Genomic DNA, 25,901 nt, shown 5'->3' with positions numbered 1-25,901 from the left:
AAGATGAAAGATTCTTGGTGGATTTACATGTCTTTATTTATCATTCAAAAAGAAATGAAAAAATAAAAACTAGTTTTTACCATCAGTATTTGATGAATTTCTAAAAATCTTTTCTTTTACCCAAAAACAATGTCTTCCAATTAACACGAAATTTTTTTTTAAAGTTAAAATTTAAAGTTTAAAAGTTTATTTGTTAAAGTTTAAAGTTTAAAGTTTTAAAAGTTAAAGAAAAAAAATGTTGTTAGTTAAAGAAGGGAGGAAAGAAAAAATTTCATTTTTCCACATAAAAACAGAAATATTTTTTCATAATTTTTTTTTTTTTTTTTTTTGATTTTTTACTATGAATTAAAATACATTTTCAAAATTGAATTTTTTTCATTTTTAATTTAAATTAAATAAATTGAAAATTGCGAAAGAGAGAGAGAGTGAGAGGGAGGAGGAGAGAGAGGGAGATGAAAAGTGGAGAAAGTGATAAAAATGAGAAAGATAAGATTATAGTGAATAGATCTTTATTCATAAATTGGTTATTATCATTGGATAATTCGAAGTATTTTAAACTATATTTTCATTTATCATAGTGTTTTGTTCCATTATGAATTTATCATTACTTATGCTAAGTAAAATCATAAGATAAGGTAAAAGTAAGAGAAATTTTAATAAGATAAATGTACTAGAAATTATAATAAGGTAAAAGTTAAAGTAATATTTAAGAATTACTTGTGAGATTTAACTGTTGCATTGCGTCATATACTTTAGCATACTTTTGCAACAAAACTTTGAATATTTCTTCATCTTTTCTTTTTCTTTGTTTTTCTCCCATTTTTTTAATATTTTTTCTTTTATTTTTTAAAAAAAGTTTTTAATCTTTTAACATTTTAATCATATTAGAATAATAAATTTTTGCAATTTTCTTTATAACATTTTTAATTCAAAAAATTTAAATTTCTTTTCTACCATTTTGTGAATTTTTTTTTTTTGTAATTCAAAAAGATCGCATAATTAAGTATTTTAATAAATGAATGAGTGTATTTTATCTTAAAATGAATAAATTGTAAAAATGTTTCATTTTGTTTAAAAAAATAAAATATTATTATTTCTTATAAGTAAAAATATTTCCTATTTCTTTTCTTCTTTTTCCTTTCCTCTTCTATTTTCTTATTGTCTTCTATAAGGTTTTCGTTTAAATTATTTCAAAATTTCATTTCATTTAAATTTTTTCCCCCCAAAAAAAAAAATTACTTTGAGATACATACAATTGCTATAGAAGTGCTTTTCATTTCTTTTTTTTCCTTTATTTAAAAAGTTTTTCACGATATTTATTACACTATTATTATATCATAAATTATCGATAAACTAAATTAAATAACTAATTTATTATAAAATATGTATTATATTAAATGCTATATGAAATTTATTTATTAATTTTTTAATAAAATTTCAAAAAAAAAATTTAATAAGTTTTAATCTATCAGAATGTGATAATTTTTTTTTTTTTTTTTAGAAAATTTTGAAAAAAAATTTATGAATGATTTCCTTGTAATTTACGATACAAATGATAGCAATTATTCGTTGAAATTATAGTAGAATAAATAAATATAATTGTATGAGAAATTTTAGTTGAAAAAATATAATTTTATTTTTTTTTTTTTTTATTTTATAGTTACAGTATAACAAGTTTATGATTCATAACATAACGCAATAGAGAATTTCATTTTTCATTTTTCTTTGAGAAAAATGAAAAATTCATTGCAGATTTTTATGATAAGAAATGGAAAAAGAATCGGTAACATTGAAAAAAGAAAGAAACTTCTTCCTTTTCATATCGTTTTTTTTTTTTCTGATAAAAATTATTGCTGCAAATAATTATATTTTAATATTTTAGTAAATAAACTGAAATCTTGTTTTTTTTTTTTTTGTTTTTTTATTTACCATAGTTAATTTAATAAATCAATTTATTTGTTAATATAATTCTGAAAATAAACTATTATTTGAAATATATTATGAAAATAATAATAATAATAATACAATTAAATAAATAAATGAAGGTAAAAACAATGATAAAAATATCAGATTAAAAACAAAATGTTATAAAAATAAATAATGATAAAAATATATTCATAAATAAAACAATCGTTTCATTATTTAGGTAGCAAAAGCAAAAAAAAAAGTTTTTTTTTTTTTTCCTAAATAATTTCCTACAAAATGTAAAGAATGAAATTGAAATTAAAATTTATATAAATAATAGAAAATAGATTTAGTATAGGATAATATAATTTAATACAAACGTAAATTCTTCAAATTACAAATAATTTTTGTAATTAGTTCCTGTAATATTTTCGAATAATCAATTTATTTTAAAGCATTTTCGGATAACTTATTCGTTCATTAATTACCATCATTAAGTATTCAGTTAACATTATGTATTCAATTAGCATTAAATATTCAATTCACATTAAGTATTTAATTGGTAGTACTCAATTCAGATTAAGTATTCAACTAACATTGAATATTCAATTAGCATTAAGTAGATATTCAATTATCATTAAATATTCGATCAGTAATCATTAAGTATTCAATCAGCAGTATCCAATTAACATTAAATATTCAATTAATATTAAGTATTCAATTATTCAATTAACAAAAAATATTTCTTTTCTATATTGTCAAATAGACGAAAAATTAAGATAGTGCATAAGAGTCATCTAATTATTGATTAATTTATAAATTACTATAGAAATGTCAATATGATAATTTGTGCAATCTATGTGATAACAATAAATAAGTGCACAAACTGGTTAAAGACACTGAAAATGAAAAAGGAATCAAACATACATTTATGACAAATTTTCAGTTATCAATCAATATAATTGTCATTATTTGGTTGACAATTGATAATAAATAATGTTGCTTTGATAGTAGTTGAAGAGAAGAAAACCATTGTTCGGCTACTGTTGCCATTATTATTATTATTATTATTATTATTATTATTATTATTATTATTATTAATATTACTATCACTTATTATTATCATTGTCATTATTAATTATTGTTACTACTGTTACCTTTACTATTACTTTAAAAACTTTTTTTTCTCATTTAATTTTAGCTACTTGTTATCATCGAAGCTATTTTATTTGATTGGTAATGCACTTTATAACTTGATAAGTTGAGTTTTTTGAAATGATTGATTGTTTCCTTTTTTTTTTTGCATTTTAGTTTCATATTTAATGATAATAATATGAGAGAGAGAGAGAGAGAGGGAAAGAAAGAAAAAGGATTGTAAAAGAAATAAGTTACTTTATTTTGATTGATAATATATTTTACAACCTGATAAGTTGAATTTTTTGAAATGATTGATTGTTTTTTTTTTTTTTTTTGCATTTTAGTTTCATATTTAATGATAATAATACGAGAGAGAGAGAGAGAGAGGGAAAGAAAGAAAAAGGAATGTAAAAGAGAAAATATATTTGAAAAGTTTCCTATATATTGTCGCTTTTTGAAATTGATAATTTATCTTTGGAATGTTTATTCCAAAGATAAAAATAAAAAAAAAAAAAAAAACTAATATTTTTGTAATGTCATCTGATCATTTCTCAAATTTGAGTTTTATTTAACAAAGTTTTTATTTTTTTTTTCGCTTTTTTTTTTTTTTTGTAAAAACGATCATATAATTACCATCAACATAAAACCAAAACTAGAAATTAAAATTTCAATTCAATAAAATGTGATGAACATGGTAGTTTTAATTTAAGTATATACGAAAAATTATTTTATAAATGATATTTCAACATGTATTATAACAATTTTTTTTTTTGCATTACATTCTTTATTTTGGATGAGAAAAAATTTTTTTGATTGTTGTCAACAAATTAAAATATATTTGATAATTACATCAATTCAGAAAAAAAGAAAAAAGAAATCAAAAAAATATGTTTTAAAATTTAATGGGAAAATTTATAAATTCTTTTTTTTTTTAAAAAAAAAAAAAAACATTGAAAAAAAAGTTTGATTAATGGAGAAAAAAATTTTGAACATAAATATAATTTTAGAGGTATTTTGCGACTATTTTTAGATGATAATAATTAATAACATTTTATAATAATTTAAATTTTTCTTTTAATCTTTTCTCTCTAATTTTAATTATTATGCTTATTTGCTTAATGTATTTTATTAAACAATCGTAAATTTGACAAATGTTTTTTTTTTTTTTTTTTTTTTTTAGAAAAATATTGATTTAATCATATGTGAATATTTAAATGATTCTTCTTCCATCTTTTAAGTAATGAAAGAATTGACAATTAATTAAATCAAATTTCAATTTTGCTTTTTTTAAAAAGTAAAGTATTCAATAGATTCATTAGTAGAATTAATCATTTTTTTTTTTTTCTCTCATAAAATACATTAAATTTGGTAGACAAATTCGATATAAATTCTCGTAGATTTCGATTTTTTTCTTATATCGTTGAATTTGAAGTAAATTTTGCCATTTCAAATTTATTTTTTCTTTTTTGATTTCAAAATTTTTTTTTGTTATATTTAAAATTGTTAGTATTAATTGCATGCGTAATATTTAATTAAAATATACAATACATTCAAGATAATTGCGCTATTTATTATGTACTTTTGAACTTCCACATGAATTCTACTAAATCTTATAAAACTAATATTTATAATTTAGAAAAATATATTTAAAAAAAGAAAAAAAAAATTCTTACTGATATGACAAATATAAAATGCTTTTTCCAATTAGCTAATTATAATTATTTTTATTTATCATTTCTTTCATTCTTATAGATAATTATATAATTTATTCTCTTTATTTTAATTTATGTGATAATTTTCAGATTCTTTTTTTGCATATTATTTCAATTTCTATATTTTATCAATTATTATACTTCAAAAATAAATAAATAAAATAAATAAATGGTTTCTATTAGCTTTATCAGCATTCATTCTTAAACATTTTACCGCAATCAAAGTCTTATCATATTTTTTCAATCTTTTCGCTCTTTTTTGTGATTATTATTTTCTTTCATCAACAATTCTTTTTTGCTGACACATTCATTTATTTCGATGAAGAATGTTTTGTAAAATTTTTTTTGAAGTATAAAATATTAATGTGAATGTTAGCTAAATGAAAGAATTTTTATTTAATAAGTGATGCATCCAGTAATAAATCTTATATTTAGCTAAATCATATATTTAATTATGAATCGTTTATTTAATTCTAATTTGTATATTTTATTAGAAATCATTTATTTGATTATAAATCGTACATTTATACCTAACTATGTATATTTAATTATGAATCGTTTGTTTAATTCTAATTTGTATATTTAATTAGAAATCATTTACTTGATTATAAATCATATATTTATATCTAATTATGAAATCATAAATTTATTTATGAATCATTTATTTAATTATTTATAATTCGTATATTTGATTAGAAATCATTTGTTTGATTATACATTCAATAATAAATCGTTTATTTACATCAAATTATGAGATCGTATATTTAATTATGAATCTTTTATTTAATTATAATTCGTATATTTAATTGGAAATCATTTATTTGTTTCAATAATAAATGGTACATTTAATTATAAATCGTATATTTAATTATAAATTGTACACTTAATTATAAAACGTTTATCAAATTACAAATTTATTTGATTATAAATTATATATTCAATAATAAATCACATATTTAAGTATAAATTGTATATTTTTAGAAAATTTATGTATATTCTTAGCTTTTTCTTTTTTTTTTCTTTTCTTACCAATAAATTATTACGATTAAATATTTTTTGCCCAACTCATTGTCATCGATTATAATTATATCAAATATTAATTGTGAAAAGAAAATGAATGATAGATTTACATTTTCTTTAACAAAAGAAAAAAAAAAATTCTTTTTTTTTTTTTTAAGTGATCAAAGAACCAACCAATCTTCAAATTATTTGACAAAAGAAAGAAAGAAAGAAACTATTTAAATTAATACTATCGCAAAGTTTACCATCATATTTTACTAATGAGAAATTATCTTCACATTCTTTCTACCTGAAAAAAAGGCTGTTAAAATTTGATTTAAAAAAGAAGAAAAAAAGAAAGGAAGAAGGAAAAGTTTAATAAGAAAATATGGCGGAACGAAATGTCGTCCCAGTTGATCCATTATCACATAAACCAGTCGAATTATGGCGCAAATATTTGAAACAGGGACGCATTTCTGAGCCTGTTAAGCCATTGAGGTAAATTTTTTTTTTTTTTTTTTTTTTAAAAAAAGAAAGAAAAAATTCCATATTAAATATCTATTAATTATCATTGATTTAATTTATTTATCTAACAAAAAATTTCAATAACTGTTTTCAATAAATTATCAATTCAATTTTAATTACAATTATAATCAAAATTTTTGATTCTCAGAGAATTAATAAAAAAAAAAGAAAATATTATCTTATTTAAAAGTAAAAGTATATGCAATTCAAATATAAGTATATCGTGAGCATAATTTTAGGCTTGATACACCAATTTTTGAAAATAAGGTACGTTTTGTGTGTATTTCGGATACACATGAAAAAATGGAAGAAGTATTATCCGTAATACCGGACGGTGATATTTTCATTCATGCTGGTGATTTTACAAATTATGGTGATATTGGTGAAGTAATTAAATTTAATGCCCAAATTGGTACATTTTTTTAAATTCAATTCAAACTATCTTATATTTATTGAAACTCATAAACTGATTGTATAAATTAATTTTATTTTTAATTTATTAATTATTAAATGTGTTTTTATAAGAGTATAGTATTGAAACTATTAAACAAATTAATACTATAATATAGCATTAAAACTTTTTAAAAAAATGAAAAAAATTTTGGTACAAATTAATTTTATTTTTAATTTATTAATTATTAAATGAATGATTTTTATAAGAGATAGTATAGTATTAAAACTTTTAAGAAAAAAAAAAAAAACGACATTTAATCTTACTGATACAATAATTTCCACTTTTTTACCATAGCTATAGAATCACTTTAAAATATTTAAAAATTATTTTGAAAAAAAATTTTTTTTTTTTTTTTTTTTTTAATAAATTATCATTGATTTCAGGTAGTTTACCGCATAAACATAAGATAGTTGTAGCTGGAAATCATGAAATTGGTTTTGAAGATGGTGAAGAGTTAAATGAAAAGCAACTTGCTGGCTTAAATATGCTTGGTATTAGTAAGCCATATGAATTGCTAACAAATTGCTCTTACCTATGTGATCGACAAATTGAGGTTTTGTTATTACTTTTTTTTCCTTTTGTTTACATTTCTTATGATAATGTATATTTAATTTATAAGTTAATGCATTTAAGTTAATATTTAAGTTAAATTAAGTTAAAAAATTATAATTTTAAATGACAATTTATTTCTTATGATAATGCATATTTAATTTATAAGTTAATACATTTAAGTTAAATTAAATTAATAAATTATAATTTCAAATGGAAATTTATTTCTTATGATAATGTATAGTTAATTTATAAGTTATTGCATTTAAGTTAATATTTAAGTTAAATTAAGTTAAAAAATTATAATTTTAAATGACAATTTATTTCTTATGATAATGCATATTTAATTTATAAGATAAGCTCATAAATTATAACTTAAGTTAAATAAATGTTGATAAGTAAAAATAAAAATAACAAAAAAGTAAATTTAGAAGATAAAATGAAAATAATTGTGTTATTTTTTTTTGTTTAAACTAAAAAAAAAAAATTCATTGCTAAACAATTTTTGAAATATTATTATTTCTTCAATTCATTTCCTTCGTTTTTCTTTTTTTTTTTTTTTTTTGTTGTTGTTGTTGACTTTCTTAAAATATCAACAAGAAAAGCATATTTGGTAATTAATTACATAAATGTCATCTCATATAAGAAGAAACTTCCGTTGACATCGAATTTGTTACTTATTCCACAACAAAAAGAAAAGAGTTACAAAGAGTTACTTTACAAGAAATGAAAAAATGTTAATTATTAAAAAAAAAAAAAAAAAATGGTTAAAAATAATATCACAAAAAAAAAAAAATTATTTTTAGTGAAAAAGAAAGAAAAGAGAAAAAAAATCTATCATAGAATTGGTTTTATTAAATAATCTTGTAAAATTAAATTTTACAAAATACTCAAAATTTTTCATTAAAAAGATTTAAAAAAATTTTTTCTCATCTTATCTTCTTCTCCTCTTTTAACTCTTTCTCTCTTTCACTCCAATTTTTGCATTATTTTTTACTTTTCATTTTTTTTTTTTAACAAACGAATAATAATTAGATTATTAGAAATGAAAAATTAATAAACGAATAATAATTAGATTATTAGAAATGAAAAATTAATAAACGAATAATAATTAGATTATTAGAAATGAAAAATTAATAAACGAATAATAATTAGATTATTAGAAATGAAAAATTAATAAACGAATAATAATTAGATTATTAGAAATGAAAAATTATAATTGTATTTATGTATTTTTGATTATTTAATAATTATTTATTAAAGAATAAATATTTTTAGATTTATGGTTTAACAATTTATGGCGCTCCATGGCATTTAATGCCAGGTTATTCATTTTATCGCTCACGTGGTCATTCAATAATGCAAAAATGGAAGATTATACCATCTAAAGTTGATGTACTAATTACTCATACACCACCACTTGGTAATTAATTTAAATTTAAAATTATCATTTGTTCGTTTAATTTATCAATAATCATATCAAAATAATCCACTGTATTCTTCAAAAACATTTGAACTCAATAAGAATTCATTTACTAATTCAATTCTTCATTTAAAGATTATACAATTAATTGATGAAATAAATAGTTAATAATTAATTACAATAATCTTATTATTAGCTTATCTGATGAAAAACCATAAACAATAAATAAATTAGTAATTAGTAAATGAATTTTATAAATAATAAACAATACTTCTGATATAAATTATTTTAGGACATGGCGATTTTAATGCCTGGAATAAATGTGATGGTGTATTAGCTGGATGTGCTGATTTGTTAAATACAGTGGAAAAACGAGTGAAACCAAAATTTCATGTTTTTGGACATATTCATCAGATGCATGGTGTAACAACAAATGGTCATACAACTTTTATTAATGCATCAATTTGTGATCATAAATTAAGGATAGAATATGATCCGATCATTTTTGATATACCTTTACCAGCTGGCTATAGTAAGGACTGATTTCTTTTTTCATATATACTTGTGTACAAGGTTTATGAAAACAATTTAGTCTTTTTCTAAACAGTAATATTCTCATATTGATTCTTAATAATTTTGAAAAAATACATCGTATAATATGTTTAGAGTTGTATTAAAAAAGAGAAATGATTTCAATTAAAAAATCTCCAGAAATTTTAATGTTCAAAAGCAAAACAAAATAAAGAAAAAAAAAAAAAAGAAGGAAAAAGATTCGTTAAGAATGGCGTAGTGATGTAATATAATATACTAGAAATATATTTGCTTCATTTCTGGAATATTTAAAAAATACTGTTTTTATATATGCATTCTGCTTAAATAATAAAACAAAAAATATGTTCAAAAATAGTGAAAAAAAATGTAAAGAAAAAAATTACTTACCTGTATTTAAATAATAAAAATAATGTCCAATTCGTAGTAGCAATCATCATACAGCACCTTGTATTGTAAACAAAAAATTTTAAATTCTAAAAAAATTATGGTAGACATCACCCATTATGCTAACCAATCACTTACCTGTATTTAAACTTTAATTTAAGCTAACTAATAGCTATTGCAACATCATAAATATTGTTAACTTAAAGTAGTGATTTTATCCAGTATAAATTAATGGTAATTTTTCCATACACTTTCAACTGAATCACTACCTGAATTTGAGATGTTGAAGAAGTGTGTTTGTGATGTGAGCTTTAACTGAACATATAAGTAATAAAAAGCATAAAATAGAAGCTAAAATCCACCGAAAATCATCATACAAACTTGTAAAAATAAATTAACGGATCAGTAACATTTCACCTCCATGAAAAAAAAAAAAAAAAAACACTAAAACCTGCATGAAAAAAAAAAAAAAAACACTAAAACAACACAGGAATCACTGGTAAGATTTAAAAATAAATAATTTAAAGAATCACTGGTAAGATTTAAAAATAAATAATTTAAAAACAAAATTCCAACCAGTGAAAATAAATAAAACAACAGACTAAAAAAAAAAAAGAAATGATACATACAGGAATGCAATACTCTACAGCTACTTTCAAACAAGCTACAACAATCCTAAGTGGATGTTTGCGCATAATATCGTCTGTATTTGTCTCCGATATTCATCAGATAATATGTATTAGGAAATAGGCTGAATTCATCCGTCAAATTATTTCTCACACCTTCCGGCCTGTACGGAGCTGAAACGAACTAAAATCTTCTCAAACAAAAAAAAAAAAAAAAATTGACGTGAGATAAACATTTATAAAAGTAATAACATGACAGTAGCATGCTGTTGCATGCATTTCAATGGTTGTATTTAAAGTTGTCATTAGCCAAACACTTTTGCTTCTATAAATATGCACGAACTAAAAAAAGAATTCAAAGTTTCGAGAGACAAATACAGATATTCCAGAAAATATTGTACCTGCACTTGACAGAAGTTTTTCTCTAAGAGCCAAAATTTCGTTATAACGTTTTGGATGTACGCATAAACGTTCTCCCAACAATGCTACAGCTGCATTTGCGCTCTGTTTTATTTGAGTACACTGATCTCTAGCATCTGGAAAATATAAAACTAGGATTAATTAAACTGATTTATATCGATTGCATCAATTCCAAATCAATCAAAAAAAATAAAAAAAAAAAAAAAAAAAAAGGGGGGGGGGAAGGGGAAGGGAAGGGTAGTGTCTCAATCTTTTGCATTATAATAAATTAAAAAGCTTATAGGAAATAATGTAGAAAAGTTTGAAATTACTAAAGGGAATAAAGGAGAATGAAACGTAAGATTTTCAAACTTTATTTCACTATCTTAAAAAATAAAGGAAAAAACTTGAAAGAAGTTCTAAGCACGAAGAAAAGCAGAAACTACTTTAATACTTCAATTAAAAACAGAAAGTAACATCTAGTGGAAAAGTTTTACTATTAATCTGACATAAAGTCACCAACCCTTTTCCAGTATTAATATTCGAGCAGAAAACATTGCTGAAGCTGCTCCGCTACCATATGAGAAAAATAAAAGTCGTTTGCCAGCTAAAGTGTTATCAATCGGCGAACTGAAAAACAGAAAGTAACATCCAGTGGAAAGCTGTTCTTTGTTTAATTATTGGTGCGACAATCGGTTATATGATGATATAAAATAAAAATTGAATGACAGCAGTTGAAAACAAAAGAGACAAGAAATTTTTCTAGGAAATAAATTAAGTATGAAATATACAAAGAAGTTACATAAAGCAAAAAATGCCAAGAATGTGCATAATACACATTCTTAAAACTAGTTTCACTTAACGCATCAAGAATCAACAACAATATCAGCTAAAAAAAAGAAATATCTTGAAACTTGCCAATAAAAGAAAGAAATAAGTTGCAAATAGAGTGATGCTGTATACGTATTTCCAATTCGACGGTTAAGTAACAAAAACGGTTCAGTCTTCTGAGCCCAAACTTTTGCACTTATTTGTGTTGTCATTTTAGCAAAATCACGACTCATATAATTTAATTCACGAGGTTGAAGTAAAAACCTGAAACACTAGTAATACTAATCATTTTAATAATAGAAAGATTGCAAAAAAGGCTTGCAGAAAAGCTCCCATCAGATAATAGAGTCGTTTGAAAATTTCCTTTTAATTCTCATTTATTTAAATCGATTTTATGGGATATTTTATGTGTTATGAAGAAGAAAGCTTTTTAAAACCATAAATAATTTAAAGGCATCAAATTTCATTACTTCAAAATATATTACTAGCAAACAAAATATAACACTAATAGATATATCAAAAAATCTTAAAAATCTAACGATGAAGGTCTAGCCCGTATGGTATCTGTCAAATGATTGCTTAATCCACGCTTGAAATCAGCAAACGCCAATACACCAAGGGCCTTTTGAACAAGACGAGTAAACGGACAATGAAAAAAGATAGCATCGAAATCCGAAATATTCACTACTGAAATTAAATATCATCCATCAGTCGAATTCTGATTTTTAATTTGAACTTAACACAGCACCATTTGTTCAGAACATTGAGAAAAAGGAAGGCAGTAATTTCTTATATTGCTCAAATACAAAAACACATACTGCAAATTTCAAAAATCTAAAACCTTCATCTTTTAATTTTTCAGCCTTTTGGCAGAATAACTTATAAACTTCATCTACAGCAGTGAGGTAAGCCTGTAAGCTGGCCTGTCCTTCGACAACAGGATATTCTGAGGATATAGGTTGATTTGGTTTGTAGAAATCGTAAACATCAACCATATACGTCGCACGAAGTCCTCTTTCAAATGACAATACTGCATTTGGACCAACTAAAGCTGCAAAGGCTCCAGCTCCTATAAAAAAAAAAAAGTCAAAGTTTAATAAAAAGATCAATCATGTAAGATAAGAAATAAATGCTTCATCTAAAGTTAGTTACTTCATGATAGAGAACGACATCTCATATCCAAACTAAAAAACTCTATTTTGATTTCTAAAATCGGTAATGTAAATCTTGTTTTTCCTTCTACCACCGTTTTTTCGTCCATCGATTGATTTCTCTACTTTAGCAATCAAATTCAAATAACCAAAACTGAAATCCTAAAATCGAAATAGTTATGCTTATGGTCATTTTAGTTTGTTTAATAATATTCTACAACAAAATACCTCCCGTACATCGTGCAGGTCCAGCATCATAAACTGCTATATCTGCCATAACGACAATTGCATACCGCCCTGAAATTAAACGAAATTTATAAAAATTAAACGAAATATTTATAACATCTTTTACTCGATAGGTAACATACGATGTCTATAAATTACTAACTTTCCGATTCCCAATTAGCATAAATCCAGTCAACTGCATGAAATAATGCTTGAGTGCCACCGTAACATGCATTTTTTACATCAACACCTTCGATATCAGAATTTTCCTCGAATAATTTCATCAGTGAAGTTTTGACACTCTTGCTTTTATCAGTTAACGTTTCCGTTCCAACACAAAGAAAACCAATATCTTTGGCAGAAAGCTGCAACATGCAGTTTGTGAACTTAATTATTAACAGTGTCGTCGAAATTCATGAATACCTTATGTTATCTTATTAAAAGTTCACTATATAATGCCACTTGGAACGTAAACTTATAATGTAAACTTCGACATATAATTGTAAAAAAAATTCATTTCATATTTTTTTAAAGTAAGATATTGCAAATCAAAAAAGAATAAACTACATTATATGTGAACGGAACAAAAATCATACATTATAATTCTTTAGTAATTTCGATACAACTGTTAAACAAATAGACGTAATATCTTCGTGATCAGCACAGAAACTCATTTCATCTTGTCCAAGCCCAATGGTATATTTGCCTTTCTCAACACTGTCAAACTGAAAAAAATTTCAAAAAAAAAAATGCTTTTTTTTTGTTGTATGAAGCATATTATTTTAAAGAATCTTTTTAAATACTATCAAAATAGGTATATATGAAACAAATTAGAAACAGAAAGTGAAATAACACGAAAAGAGAAAGAGAATAGACGGAGAAAAGGAAATTACACGATAAGATAATAAAGGAGAAAAAAGTTTTTGGAAAAACAATAGAAAAACAAATTCGATAAAAATTAATCCTGAAATTATATCATAGAAAGGTTAAAGGGCAATCATAAAGATACTCTTAACACGAAACATACAAATATGAATGCTAATAAAAAAAAAAAATGAAGCTACCGTTTCAAGATCCTTCTGATTTACATATAATTTTGGAATATACAATTCTATACCACGTATGCCAACTTGATCCGCTAACCATAATTCCCTTTTTGGCTTCATTTTAGAAGCTGAAAAAAAAATCATAATATGTTTGCAAAAAAAAAAAAAAAAAAAAAGAATTTTCACAATGAACATTTAATGATTACCTTTTCAAATATGATTTTGCTAATAGTGTTAATAAAAAGAAAACAAAAAAAAAAAGAGTTAATAACAGCATAAGTTAACATATTACACAATTTATAATGATATACAGATAGCACAAAATAGAACGTCCTAAATTATTAATTAATTAAGATGCAATACTTGAAAAAATCTATAATAGCTGATTACTCCTAAATTCTTTAACTTAAGAAATATTAATTGAAAAGAACTAAAGACTAAAACTAACTTATCCTACCAAATAGATCATTACAATTCGAGAATATTCGTTCCATTCTACTTATTCGAGAGTACATTTTACTTAGTTACTTACTTACTTTAAAGTTAATAGTAAGAGCTCTTACTTTACAGTTTAAACTGATTGATACTTCTAATCAGCGCTACTATAAAAACTCTTTAATATTTACCACTTTTACAATCATGCAGAAGTAAATACTCTTTCGAAACTTTCAATGATATCTCTGTGGTCTCTTCATCCTTCTCCTTTCTTCCTATATCACTGCTCATCTTTTACTCTCTCATTTCTCTTCGCTCTTTATGTAATCATCATAATGTCTCATAAATCTTAAGATCTTTTCTCCTTCTCAAAATACAACGATATTTTTCCTCCCTTCAAAAGATTTTTTTCCTTGCAGAGTAACAATCAACAATTTTACTCTAAAACTCTTAAATGAATTACTTTAAGTGAGTCATTCCAAAAAAAAAAAAAAAAATTACTCCAAAAGAATTACTTTAAAGGAATTACTCCAAAAGATTCATTACAAAAGAATTTACCGTAAAAAAATTACTCTAAAAGAGTTACTTTAAAAGAATTACTCTAAAAGAATTACTTTAAAAGAATTACTCTAAAAGAGTTAAATTACAGTAGCAATTAGGATTCCTCATAATTTTTAATGCAAAATTTGCCAAATAGCTAAATGAAAAGAAATTTTATAAAAATATCATTTGATAAATATGAATGAAATCGAATTGAAATGTTAAAATTTTATGTTTTATTCTCGTCGCAATTTCATATTTGCAAATGAAAAGTGTAATACATTTTTTTTTTTTGCAACACACTACATTTAGAGTTTAAAAGAAAAATTCAAATATTTCTTGTAAAGATTTTTAATTTTTTTCAAATGAAAAAAAAATTTTTGAACGATTGAAAAGAATTTGAAAAAAATTCAAATGTTTTTTTCTGCAAAGATTTTTGTTTTGTTCAAAAAAAACAAAAAAACAAAAATTTTTTTTTTAAATTATTTCCTGAACAACATTTTCTCATCTTTTTTTTTTAGAAATTGTTTCTTTATGAAATAATTTAATTTATACGATTTTATTTTTTCATTAAAATCAGAAAATTTCAAATATTGCTAAATTTTGTTATCACAATTAAAAAAAATAACTTCTTGATAAAGAAACTTCAAATATATTTGCTTAGAATCATTCTAAAATTTATTGTTTTTGTTAGAACAATGCTGAAATTAAAATTTTTTTTTTTATTTTTATTTATTATTCTTTTTTTTTTTTTTTTGTGAATAATAAAGAATTAACAAAACGAAACGAATATAATTTTAATCATTTAACTTTGAAAAGAATATGATTAAAGAAAAATTTTGGTATTTTTATTTTTTACTTTTTATTATTTTGTATACTAAGAAATTACTAAAAATTGTTGCAAAATGCACATCAATTTGAGTAATTAATTGAAATTTTTTTTAAAAAAAATTTATTAAATTAATTGAAATTTTGATATATAATTTTATAAACTAATAATACAGCTTTAGTTTATTTCAATGTTTTTTTTTTTAATAATATTTTTAGCTAAACTATTAGCATAATCATTTTAAATTATTGTTAAATTTAATTAAAAAATATTTTTGTATTAAATACACCTTTTGTACGGTTGCATTCATTCATAACATTTTATCAAACAAATAATTTTAACATTTAATATAATATGCATCGACTTGGTATTAATTTTATTTCACATTAATTTGTTACTTTAAAATTTACCAATTTATGTTCTTTTTTTTTTTTTTTTGTCTTTTTATTTTTCGATAATTTATTCAAATTTTTCAAAAAAAAAATAAATTAAATTTTTATTAAATTTAGGTGTTATACTATTTTTGATAACAATTTTGCTAATTAATAAAAATGATAGTACAAGTTTGGATATTGCACTTGCATTTGCACGATATACAGGAGCACTGTTCACATTTGAAGAGGCAAATTTCTTTTTTTAAATTTAAATTTTAATTTAAAAATAAATTTAATTTTATGATTAATGAATTTTTTTTTTTAATTTTGTTTAAAATTTAGGTAATTGAAGTGATGCCAAGTGTTAATGAACCATTGGATAATATTGCTGATGCATTAAGGCTTTCACCGCTTGCAATAGCTATGGCAAATGAATTTGCCTCTAATATTTCTAAAACATTAATGTAAATTTTAATCTTTTGTAGAGTGATAATTTGTTAAGAACCAATTTAATTGATATGAATGATAAGAAAAAAAATGATTTAAAAATATTTAGTTGATTGAATAAGAAAATTGATAAGTGATAAGATCAATATATCCTTAATAACAGTAATTGAAAGAGCAGGAAAACTGATAAGTGATAAGAGCAATATATCCTTCATAACAATGATTGAAAGATCAAAAAAATTGATAAATGATAAGATCAACATATTCTTAATAACGGTAATTGAAAGAACAGAAAAATTGATAAGTGATAAGAGCAATATATCCTTAATAACAATGAATGGAAGGACAAAAAAAATTGATAAATGATAAGAGCAATATATCCTTAATAACAAAGATTAAAAGAACAAGAAAACTGATAAGTGATAAGATCAGTATATCCTTAATAACAAAGATTAAAAGAAAAAAAGTTGAAAATGTTAAAAAAATTTAAGATAAAATAATTACAAAAGTAAAGTGCACAACAAATATTATCAATTGAAATTTTAAAGATAAAAAGAAAAATATGAAATTTCTTTTTTTTTTTTTTCACTAATATTTTATACCATCTGATATTATAGAATAATTCATTTAAAGGTTTTTTTTTTCTTAATGATATTTACGATTTAATTCAAATTTTGATAAATAGTTTTTTCACATTGCAAATTTTATTATTTAAGTAAATTTTTATAGAAAGCAAAATTTAATTATTCAATTCAGCTTTCATTTTCTAAAATTTTATCAAATAAAAATTAACAATTTTATAACAATTTAATATTTAAGAATTTTTTTTAATACTAATATTATTAACAACAATTTAAACAAAATTTTAATATACTTATTAATAAAATTTTTTTTTTAAAATTTGATTTCAGGAAAATGGCATTTAATCTTGTCATATTCGGTTATCTTATTCCATCAGCAGTTATCATTTTAGTAACTATTATTACATGTTGGTATATTCGTGAAGAAATTCGTAATCTTTATCCAATGCTCGTACCGGTTTGTTAATAAATTTTTTTTCGAAAAGTTAATCAAATAATAGATTAAATTATTTCCAAAATTTAAATTAATAAAATTAGAATAAATAAAATAAAATTAATAAAATAAGAAATAAAAATAAAACGCAAACAAACAAGAAAAAGGCTCTCTAATATGAATAATTAATGATACAAATTTTTAAAAGAATTTTTTCTTTTATTTAAAAATAAAATTTTTGATAAAATTTCAAAAATTTTAGTTTCCAATTGCAAAGAAAGCATGTGATGAGTTTCTTCAACAAATGGACAAAGAACTTATCAAAAAATTAAAGAAAAAACAGGAAGAGGAGATGGCAAAAGAAACTATGACTGTAACTGACACTCAAACTACTTGAAAAATGATGTTGTCACCATTGTGTCACCAAAACATTTTAGCATATTTAAGTGATTATTTGTATGATTAGCATGAAAATATTTTAATTTTATCATTTCATATCTGATAATCTGATAATAGAAGTAGGATTAATGCTATAGCAATTGATTTGATTCCATTTAACTAATCTGTTTTAAAATTATAATTTAATTTTTACTAAATTAATTCTAGCAAATAAAACAAATATTATGTTTGTATGTTTGTTTTTTTTTTTTCCCTTTGTTTACATTACTAAAATTTAATATGGTTTATTTGCATTTAATCCGGAAAACCGGCTCCAAGTATGCCAATATAAGATCGGAAAAGGCAATTATGACGTTTTTTTTTTTTCTTTGTTTAAAAAAAAAATTTATATAATTGAAAATATGTCATAAACTAATAGCATTATTCATCGAAAAATTAACAAAGTAAGAAATAAGAAATGAATTTTGAATAACTTTTATTAAGTAATAATAAAGTTAAAAAAAAAAAAAGTAATGAAGGGTACTGTAATAAGTAATACATATGATAATTAGAAGAATGTATATGGATGTGTCATTAAAATTTTCAAGATAAAAAATGAAAAAAGATATAATTTATTGTTAAACCTAAAATAGGATAATATTTCTGTAAGTTTATTTTTTTTTTATTTTTTTAAAATTTTAATGATAGATTGAATTATATAAATGTAATTATTATTTTACTTATTTTAACTTTGCTTATTACAAATCAATTATTTTACTCTGAGTAATGTTTAATTGTAATATAATTAAAATACATTTACAAATGATCAGATTAAACTTTCATAATTATTTACAAATTATTTTTTGTGTGAAATGAATTTTTATAGTTTTAAAACCATAAATAATTTATAATTTAACTATGGGTAATTTTACTTTTATTTTTATTTTTTTTTTAAATGAACTGTAATTTAAGTAAAATCATTTGTATTAATCAAAAAAAAAAAAAAAAATACAAAATATTAATGTTTTCTTTTTTCTTTGAACTTACTTTTTTTTTTTTAAAAAAAAAAAGAATCAAATTGCTCTTTTAAATTTTTTAATAATAATTTTTCAATTCAGTATTTACAAATGCAAAATTATTTAAGTTTATAATTGCAATTAATCATAATTTTAATAATATACGTTGACAAAAAATGATGTTAATTGTTAATTATTAGCAAAAAGATAAATAATTTTTGTAAAATTTTCTAAAAAGAAAAGATAAAATAAAGTAGTATTAGAACATATATTTTCCGTTTACATTTTTCCGGAAAACCTGACTAACTTAATTCACCGATTTCATTGAATTTATGCTAATGTGATAGAAATGAAGAGTTCATTTTTCATTTTTATAAAGAGCATTTTGAAAATTGACAATCTAAGAAAATAATTTTATTTTATTTATTTATGAAATTTTTTTAAATTATATTATTACATTTTCAAATTAATTAATCATTGTTTGATTGTGTACTAACAAATGCAATAAATTTAAATTAATAAACTCAAATTTATGAAAAAAATTTAACAGTTTTATTGTTATTATATTTTTCATTTTACTTCTAATTAAATTTTACCTCTAAAAAATAATTCATTTTTTACCTCTAATTAAATTATTTATAGTTTAATTTAAAAAATATATAATTTGGGCGATTAAAAGTCTAATCTAATAACAAATCTTTTGTTAAAATTAAATGTTCAAATTGTATTGCTTACAATAATTTATGTTTCAGTTAAAATTTTGATTTTAAAATATTTTGAAATTTCTCAAATTAGTTTAGTGCTACATTTTTTTAAAAAAAAAAAAAAAAAAAAACACAATAATATTTGAAAAATTTAAAAAAAAAAAAAATTCCGTAGCATATATTTTCTCAAACTAATTATGAATAAAGTTTCATATTTTAAAAATTTTTTATCATTCATTTTGACATATTTGTGTTAAAATATGTTAGCTAAAGTAATACTTTAAATTTATGAAAGCAACTAAATGACAACTTTTTTCTATTATTCTTTCATTTTTTTTGAAAAAAAAAGTTCAATTTTTAAAAAGTTTCTTACCAATGAGCATTTGTTGAATATCGTCAAATTGCAAAACTTCCGATTCGATTTCAATTTTTCTCTTTGTTCAAATTTTAAAATTTCAAATTGTAAATTAAAGATTCTTTCGTCATCGTAATTTTACTATTTTTTTTTTTTTTTGTTTTTATTCATTTCTTTGTTCATCATATTAATTCATTTCAAATTTCCATCATTATTATTATTTCATCCTTTTCGTTTTAGAATGGAAAATTTAAAATTTTTATAAAATTTTTTTTTTTAAAAAAGTAAATAAGCAACAAAGATTTATAATATGTTAACATCCATTTATATTAATTTTTCAGCAAAATTTATCAAACGAATCATTTACAAATTGATACATTAAAAAATTAAAAATGGAAATCAAAGTTTAATTTTTAAATTAAAATTTGATTTTTTTTATTAAGTGATAGTCTTAATGAAAATCTGTAAATTATGCAAAAAATTAAAATTAGATAAATGCAATGCTTATTTGTTGAGCAAAATTAGCTATGATTTAGATTAGCTATTGAGAAAATTTTTGCGGAAGATTTGATAGAAATTCCATTTCCGAGCAAATATTATTGTACGATGATAGCAACAAAAAATTTACCAATTCAATTATTAAATATCAAGCAAACAAATAAACAAACAAACAAATAAATAAGCAAACTAAGGTATAGTGTTAATGTATGATGATAACAACAAAAAAATTCAGCAATTCAGTTATTAAATATCAAGCAAGCAAACAAATAAACAAACAAACAAACAAATAAGCAAACTAATGTATAGTGTTAATATATGATGATAACAACAAAAAAATTCACCAATTCAATTACTAAATATCAAATAAGCAAATAAGCAAAAAATAAATAGATAAACAAATAAATAAATAAACAAATAAATCGGTGCATAATAAAAAGAATTTCGATTGATATTTCCGAAATACTCCTCTCCTACATTTTAAAGCTAATTAAGTCCTTTATTAATTACAATAAAATATAAAACATGTAAAAAAAAAATAAATGAAATTCTTTCATTTTTTTTTTTTTTTTGACAATTTCAACAAATTGATTTGCCAAAGAAATTTTTGATTCTTAAAAAGAAGAAGAAATGCAATTGCGCAAAAATATGCAAAAACAAAATTATTCCAAGTACTTTTATTTTTTTTTTAAAGTTTAATTTTATAAACTTTTTAAGTTTATAAAACCAAAAAAAAAAGAATTTTCAAAAAAAGATTCTTTTTTTGTTTAAAATGCTAAAATGTATTTATGACAATCAAAAATTTGTATTAAATTATGATAATTATCACTGTGAAGCAGTTATCACTTTGATAACTCTAAAGCATTTATCATTTTTTGTATTTACTACAAATTATATTAGAAAGATATCATACATTCAATATCAATGATATCACAGTGAATTTGATAAGCTGATAAGATAATATTATCAGAAAATATTATCAGATTGCATAAAAAAATACTTATCTGATACCAAATATACTTTTTTTTTTTAAATTTTTTGCAAAGTAAAATTTTTTTCTAATTCTTTATAAAACAATTGTAAAATTTTCTTTCATAGTAATTAATAAATGAAGTAACTAATAAACATTTGAATTGAATAAATTATCATTTCATTTTGCAAAAATAATAAATTTCAATTTCTAACTTTTTAATTATTCATTTATTTATTTGCATTAGCTAATAAAATTTTTATTAGCCAAATAAAAACAAAAACTGAAAGAAAAGAACAAATAACTTATTTTTTTCAAAAAAAAAAAAATGAAAATTCATATATAATTAATAAATAAAAAAGAATTTTTAAAAAATTTTTATAAAAAAAAAAGTGGAATAATAATTTTTATTAATCGGATATTTTCAAAAAAAATTTTTTCATAACATTAAAATTTTTATTCACTTCATTTATTTTCTTTTTCTATCATTTTTTATATTTTTTTTTTTAAAGTAAAAAAAATTATATTTTATTTTTTTTTCCTTCTTTTCCTCTCTATTTTATACACTTTTCTTCCTTTTTTTTTTTTTTTTTTTTTTAAAGTATAAAATGAAAATGGAAAAATACTTTGAATGCTTTCAATATTATTCAATAAATATATACATATGCTATATTTATATAAGCTTTACATATAAATAAATATTTAAAATTTCACATTTCCTTCCTGTGTACATTTACCTGCCTTATTTACCTGCCTTTTCTTCTTTTTTTTTTCCTTTTTTTCCAATTTATTTTTTATTTATTTTTTTTTTTTAAATTTGATTCTTGCATAAATTTTGTTTATATATTTGATGAAAAAGAAAAGGAAAAATTTACCCGAAATTATAAATTGTTAGAGTAAATAAAATTTCTTTTAGTAATACTTAGAATTGACAACTGAAGGAAATAAAAAAAAAAAAAAGTGTCCCATTGTCCTATGCTTCAATAAGTTTAAACCAAATTTTCCTCTTTTTTTTTTTTTTAAAAAAAAAGAATGACTAATGCCTACTTTTATAGCCATCTAACACCTTTCCTCTTTTTTTTTTCCTTCCACTATTTTTCAATTTTTTTTTTATTTTATTTTATTTTTTAAAAGTATGCTAACAATTTATGCATTAATATTTAAATGTGTAAATTTAATTGAAATTAAAAAATTTTTAAATGTAATTAAAATTCAACTTTTTTTTTCCTGTCTTTTCTGCTTGTTTGTTTGTTTTGTTTAAATTTTATTTTTTTTTTTTCTTTTTTCTTTTTGCAATTCTAATAAACAATCATTTCATCGTCTTAAATTTTTCCACAATAGTTTTATTTGTAAATTATAATTATAGTTTTACAGTGACATTAAGTTTTTAAATTTAATTGTAATTCTTTCAAAATTACTTATCAAATTTTGTCATTGATTGAAATTTAAAATTTGTTTGTTAAAAAGTAAAAATTTTGAGTTTGTATTTTAAATAGAAATTTTTTCTTCTCGAATTATGTTTGGTAGAATTTTTAAATTATAAGCAATGCAATTTAAAAATTTTGTTTTTCAACTTCTTTTTTTCTTTTTTTTTTTTGAGCCAAAATTTCTAGTTTGTGAATGATATCAGTGATGTCAATTGATAAATTCATTATCATATCACTTTATGATCACTTTTCCATCCTATTTTTTTCAAGTAAAAAATTATTGTCTTTTAGGAAATGATGTAATTATAATTATTTTAAAGAAGTTTAATGATAGCACAGATGTTTTATAATTTCATAGATAACACAAATATGTTTTGAAATGATTAGAAAAGAAAAAAAAAAAAAGAAAGTATACTTCTTTTTTATCGAAAACAAACAATTCTTTTTGCTAAGATAATTAATTTATTTTATTCTTTTTATTGACATTTTATGTTATAAATGAATAAATGAAAAGAAAAATTAAATTAAAAAAAAAGCACATAAAATTGTTTGTTACAACAAAAAATTATTTAAATTTTATGCACAATTTTTTTTTTTTTGTTTTGTTTAAATCTTAAAAAGTTAAATTTTAAATTTCACTTTCTCATAAAATAAAAAAAACAAAAAAAAACAAAACAAATAAAAATAATGAGATGTAATTATTGTTCAAATAGATCACATTTATTTATCAATTTATCACTTTTAAAAGTTTTATTTGCTATGTATTTTAACAATTTTATTGAATTGACAATTGCTAGGGAAATGTTTCATCATTTTAACCTACAATTATGGCCCCTAAGGCATTACGATTTTATTGGCAAATTTGAAATTGCAAAATGCATTTCAATAGATTGTGCTGAAAACAGGAAAGATGAAATCAAGGACATTTGTTAATGATGAAAAGAAACTTTAGCTAAGGAAAATGATCGAGAATAATCGAAAAATTTTTGAAATGACAACAAATTAAAGTGTAATATTTGAGAAAAGATCATTTGCAACATTTGCTAAAAATGTTTTAACTTTTTTTTTTTTTTTAAATATTTTAGCATAAAAATTTTTTGCTTAAAATTTGCTTAATACAATTGTTGCTTAATCATTATCAAATGCTAATGAATTTTTTTTTTCCTTTGTAATTTTATAAAATGTTTAAAATTATTCATTTCTTATCATTATCATTTTTTTTTTTGATTGTGATAAAAATTGCAAAGCTAAGAAATAAATTATGATAATGATACTATCATTTGCTTATTAGCATTATCAAAACGAAATTGATGAATAGATTGATTTGAGTGAATTTAGCTAGCTATAATCATGATAATTGCTAATGATGAATAGAAAAGAATGCCAATGGAAGAAAGTGAAAAATGATGATTTAATGATGATGTTTAGCTTTACGTCTTCTTCGTTCCTATCTATTATTCATTTTCACTGAAAAGACATCATTTCAAGAAAAAAAAAAAAAAAAATTCTTTTTTTTTTTAACTATTTGGATTTATTTCGAACATATTGTACCAATGACAACAATACAAAGCTTAACAAGCTAAAAACTTTTTCGTTCATTTTACTATGCTAGCATGTTTGTAGTGTGCTTTTAAATTATTTGATATTTATGCATGCATCGCTCCATCATTTTATCTTTCTGTTTCGTAAATTTGATTAACATTTGCATAAGGAATTTTCTCATCCATCATTATTATTATGATCATCATCGTACATAATAATAAGCATTATCATTATTATCATTATCATTGTGCATAATAATAAGCATTATCATTGTTATCATCATCATCGTACATAACAATAAGCATTATCATTATCAGCATTATTATTATCATATATAATAATCAGCATTATGGTTATCATCATCATTATTATCATTTATAATAATCAGCATCATCATTATTATCATCGTCACTGCCATTATTTATCATCATTATCGTCATTGTCATTATCACAGTCATGATCAATCAATCATCATCGCCATCATTATCATCAACATTGTCATTATTTCCATCATTATCGTGCACAATCAGCATTTGTCATTATCATCATCCATCCATCATATCATTATCATCATTACCATGCATAAATCAGCATTGCCATTATCATCACTATTACCATCATCATCAATATCATCATCGTACACAATCAGCATTTGTCATCATCATTGCACATGGTAATCAGCATTATATTATCATTATTATTATCATTATCAAGTTCTTATTATCATCATTAGCATACATAAACCAGTTTCACCATTATCATTGTAATTCTAGCATTATTTCGAATAAACTCAAATCATTTACATGTATAATCTTACGAATATTTCTTAGCTTAGGCTTAAAAATTATGCATCACATTGTTTTAGCAATAAGTTGCCAAGTTTATGCAATAATTTTAACTGTTCGAATGAAAATATAAAATTCAGATAATTGCTTGACTTACTAATTATAACAATTACTAATATTGCTGTGTTTATTGTAATTAAGGATTCTAAATGATAGAATTTCTATGCTTATATCATTCATTTACAACTTAAAATTATTGAGAATTTAATTACAGCTTTTGAAATATGTGTGCCACTTAAATCGTTATAACTAACTCTTTTTTTTTTTTTTTTTTTTTAAATAATTTTGATTTATTTAAATTTTTGAGAAAAAATTTGATTTATTTAAAAAAAAAAAATTTAAAAAAGAAAAAACGAAAAAAAAAACGACGAGAATTAATCTAAATTATTGCTATCTATTTGTTAATTATAATAATTAGTGAAATAGAAAACATTGATAAACAAACACTTTTTTTTTTTTTAAAGTTAATTTATGAAAAAATTATAGCTATCAGATTTGTAAACATTAGCTTAGTTTGTGACGAATATTAATGATAGTAAACTTTTTTTTGTGATAATTTTTATGCTGTTTATTTTTTTTTTATCTTTAATATCATGTCAGTTAATAAAT

The 25,901-nt window shown here is 21.2% G+C and overlaps 3 protein-coding genes across 3 annotated transcripts; 2 read left to right on the top strand and 1 right to left on the bottom strand.

The window, feature by feature from the left end:
• Positions 1-6,141: 6,141 nt before the first annotated feature.
• Positions 6,142-9,247, top strand: Bm2371 (Uncharacterized protein; the record flags this gene model as incomplete). The annotated part of the gene is made up of 5 exons (XM_043081246.1): positions 6,142-6,251; positions 6,518-6,690; positions 7,116-7,285; positions 8,560-8,704; positions 8,997-9,247. 5 exons carry the CDS (start codon positions 6,142-6,144, stop codon positions 9,245-9,247), a joined length of 849 nt encoding a protein of 282 aa, XP_042937180.1.
• Positions 9,248-10,315: 1,068 nt separating this feature from the next.
• Positions 10,316-14,038, bottom strand: Bma-hmgs-1 (Uncharacterized protein; the record flags this gene model as incomplete). The annotated part of the gene is made up of 10 exons (XM_043081245.1): positions 10,316-10,440; positions 10,668-10,802; positions 11,189-11,295; positions 11,584-11,760; positions 12,036-12,183; positions 12,338-12,565; positions 12,876-12,944; positions 13,036-13,237; positions 13,469-13,597; positions 13,937-14,038. The coding sequence occupies 10 exons, from the start codon at positions 14,036-14,038 to the stop codon at positions 10,316-10,318; spliced, it is 1,422 nt and encodes a 473-aa protein (XP_042937179.1).
• Positions 14,039-16,076: 2,038 nt separating this feature from the next.
• Bm17712 (Uncharacterized protein) lies at positions 16,077-17,954 on the top strand (the record flags this gene model as incomplete). Its single annotated transcript, XM_043081244.1, has 5 exons — positions 16,077-16,089; positions 16,232-16,344; positions 16,439-16,560; positions 17,455-17,581; positions 17,820-17,954. 5 exons carry the CDS (start codon positions 16,077-16,079, stop codon positions 17,952-17,954), a joined length of 510 nt encoding a protein of 169 aa, XP_042937178.1.
• Between the last annotated feature and the right edge of the window lie 7,947 nt (positions 17,955-25,901).

Source organism: Brugia malayi (genome assembly GCF_000002995.4).
Source record: "Brugia malayi strain FR3 genome assembly, contig: Bm_v4_Chr4_scaffold_001, whole genome shotgun sequence".
NCBI classification, from domain to species: domain Eukaryota; kingdom Metazoa; phylum Nematoda; class Chromadorea; order Rhabditida; family Onchocercidae; genus Brugia; species Brugia malayi.
Note: the sequence above shows the minus strand (reverse complement) of the source record. Positions and strands in the feature narration are given on the sequence as shown.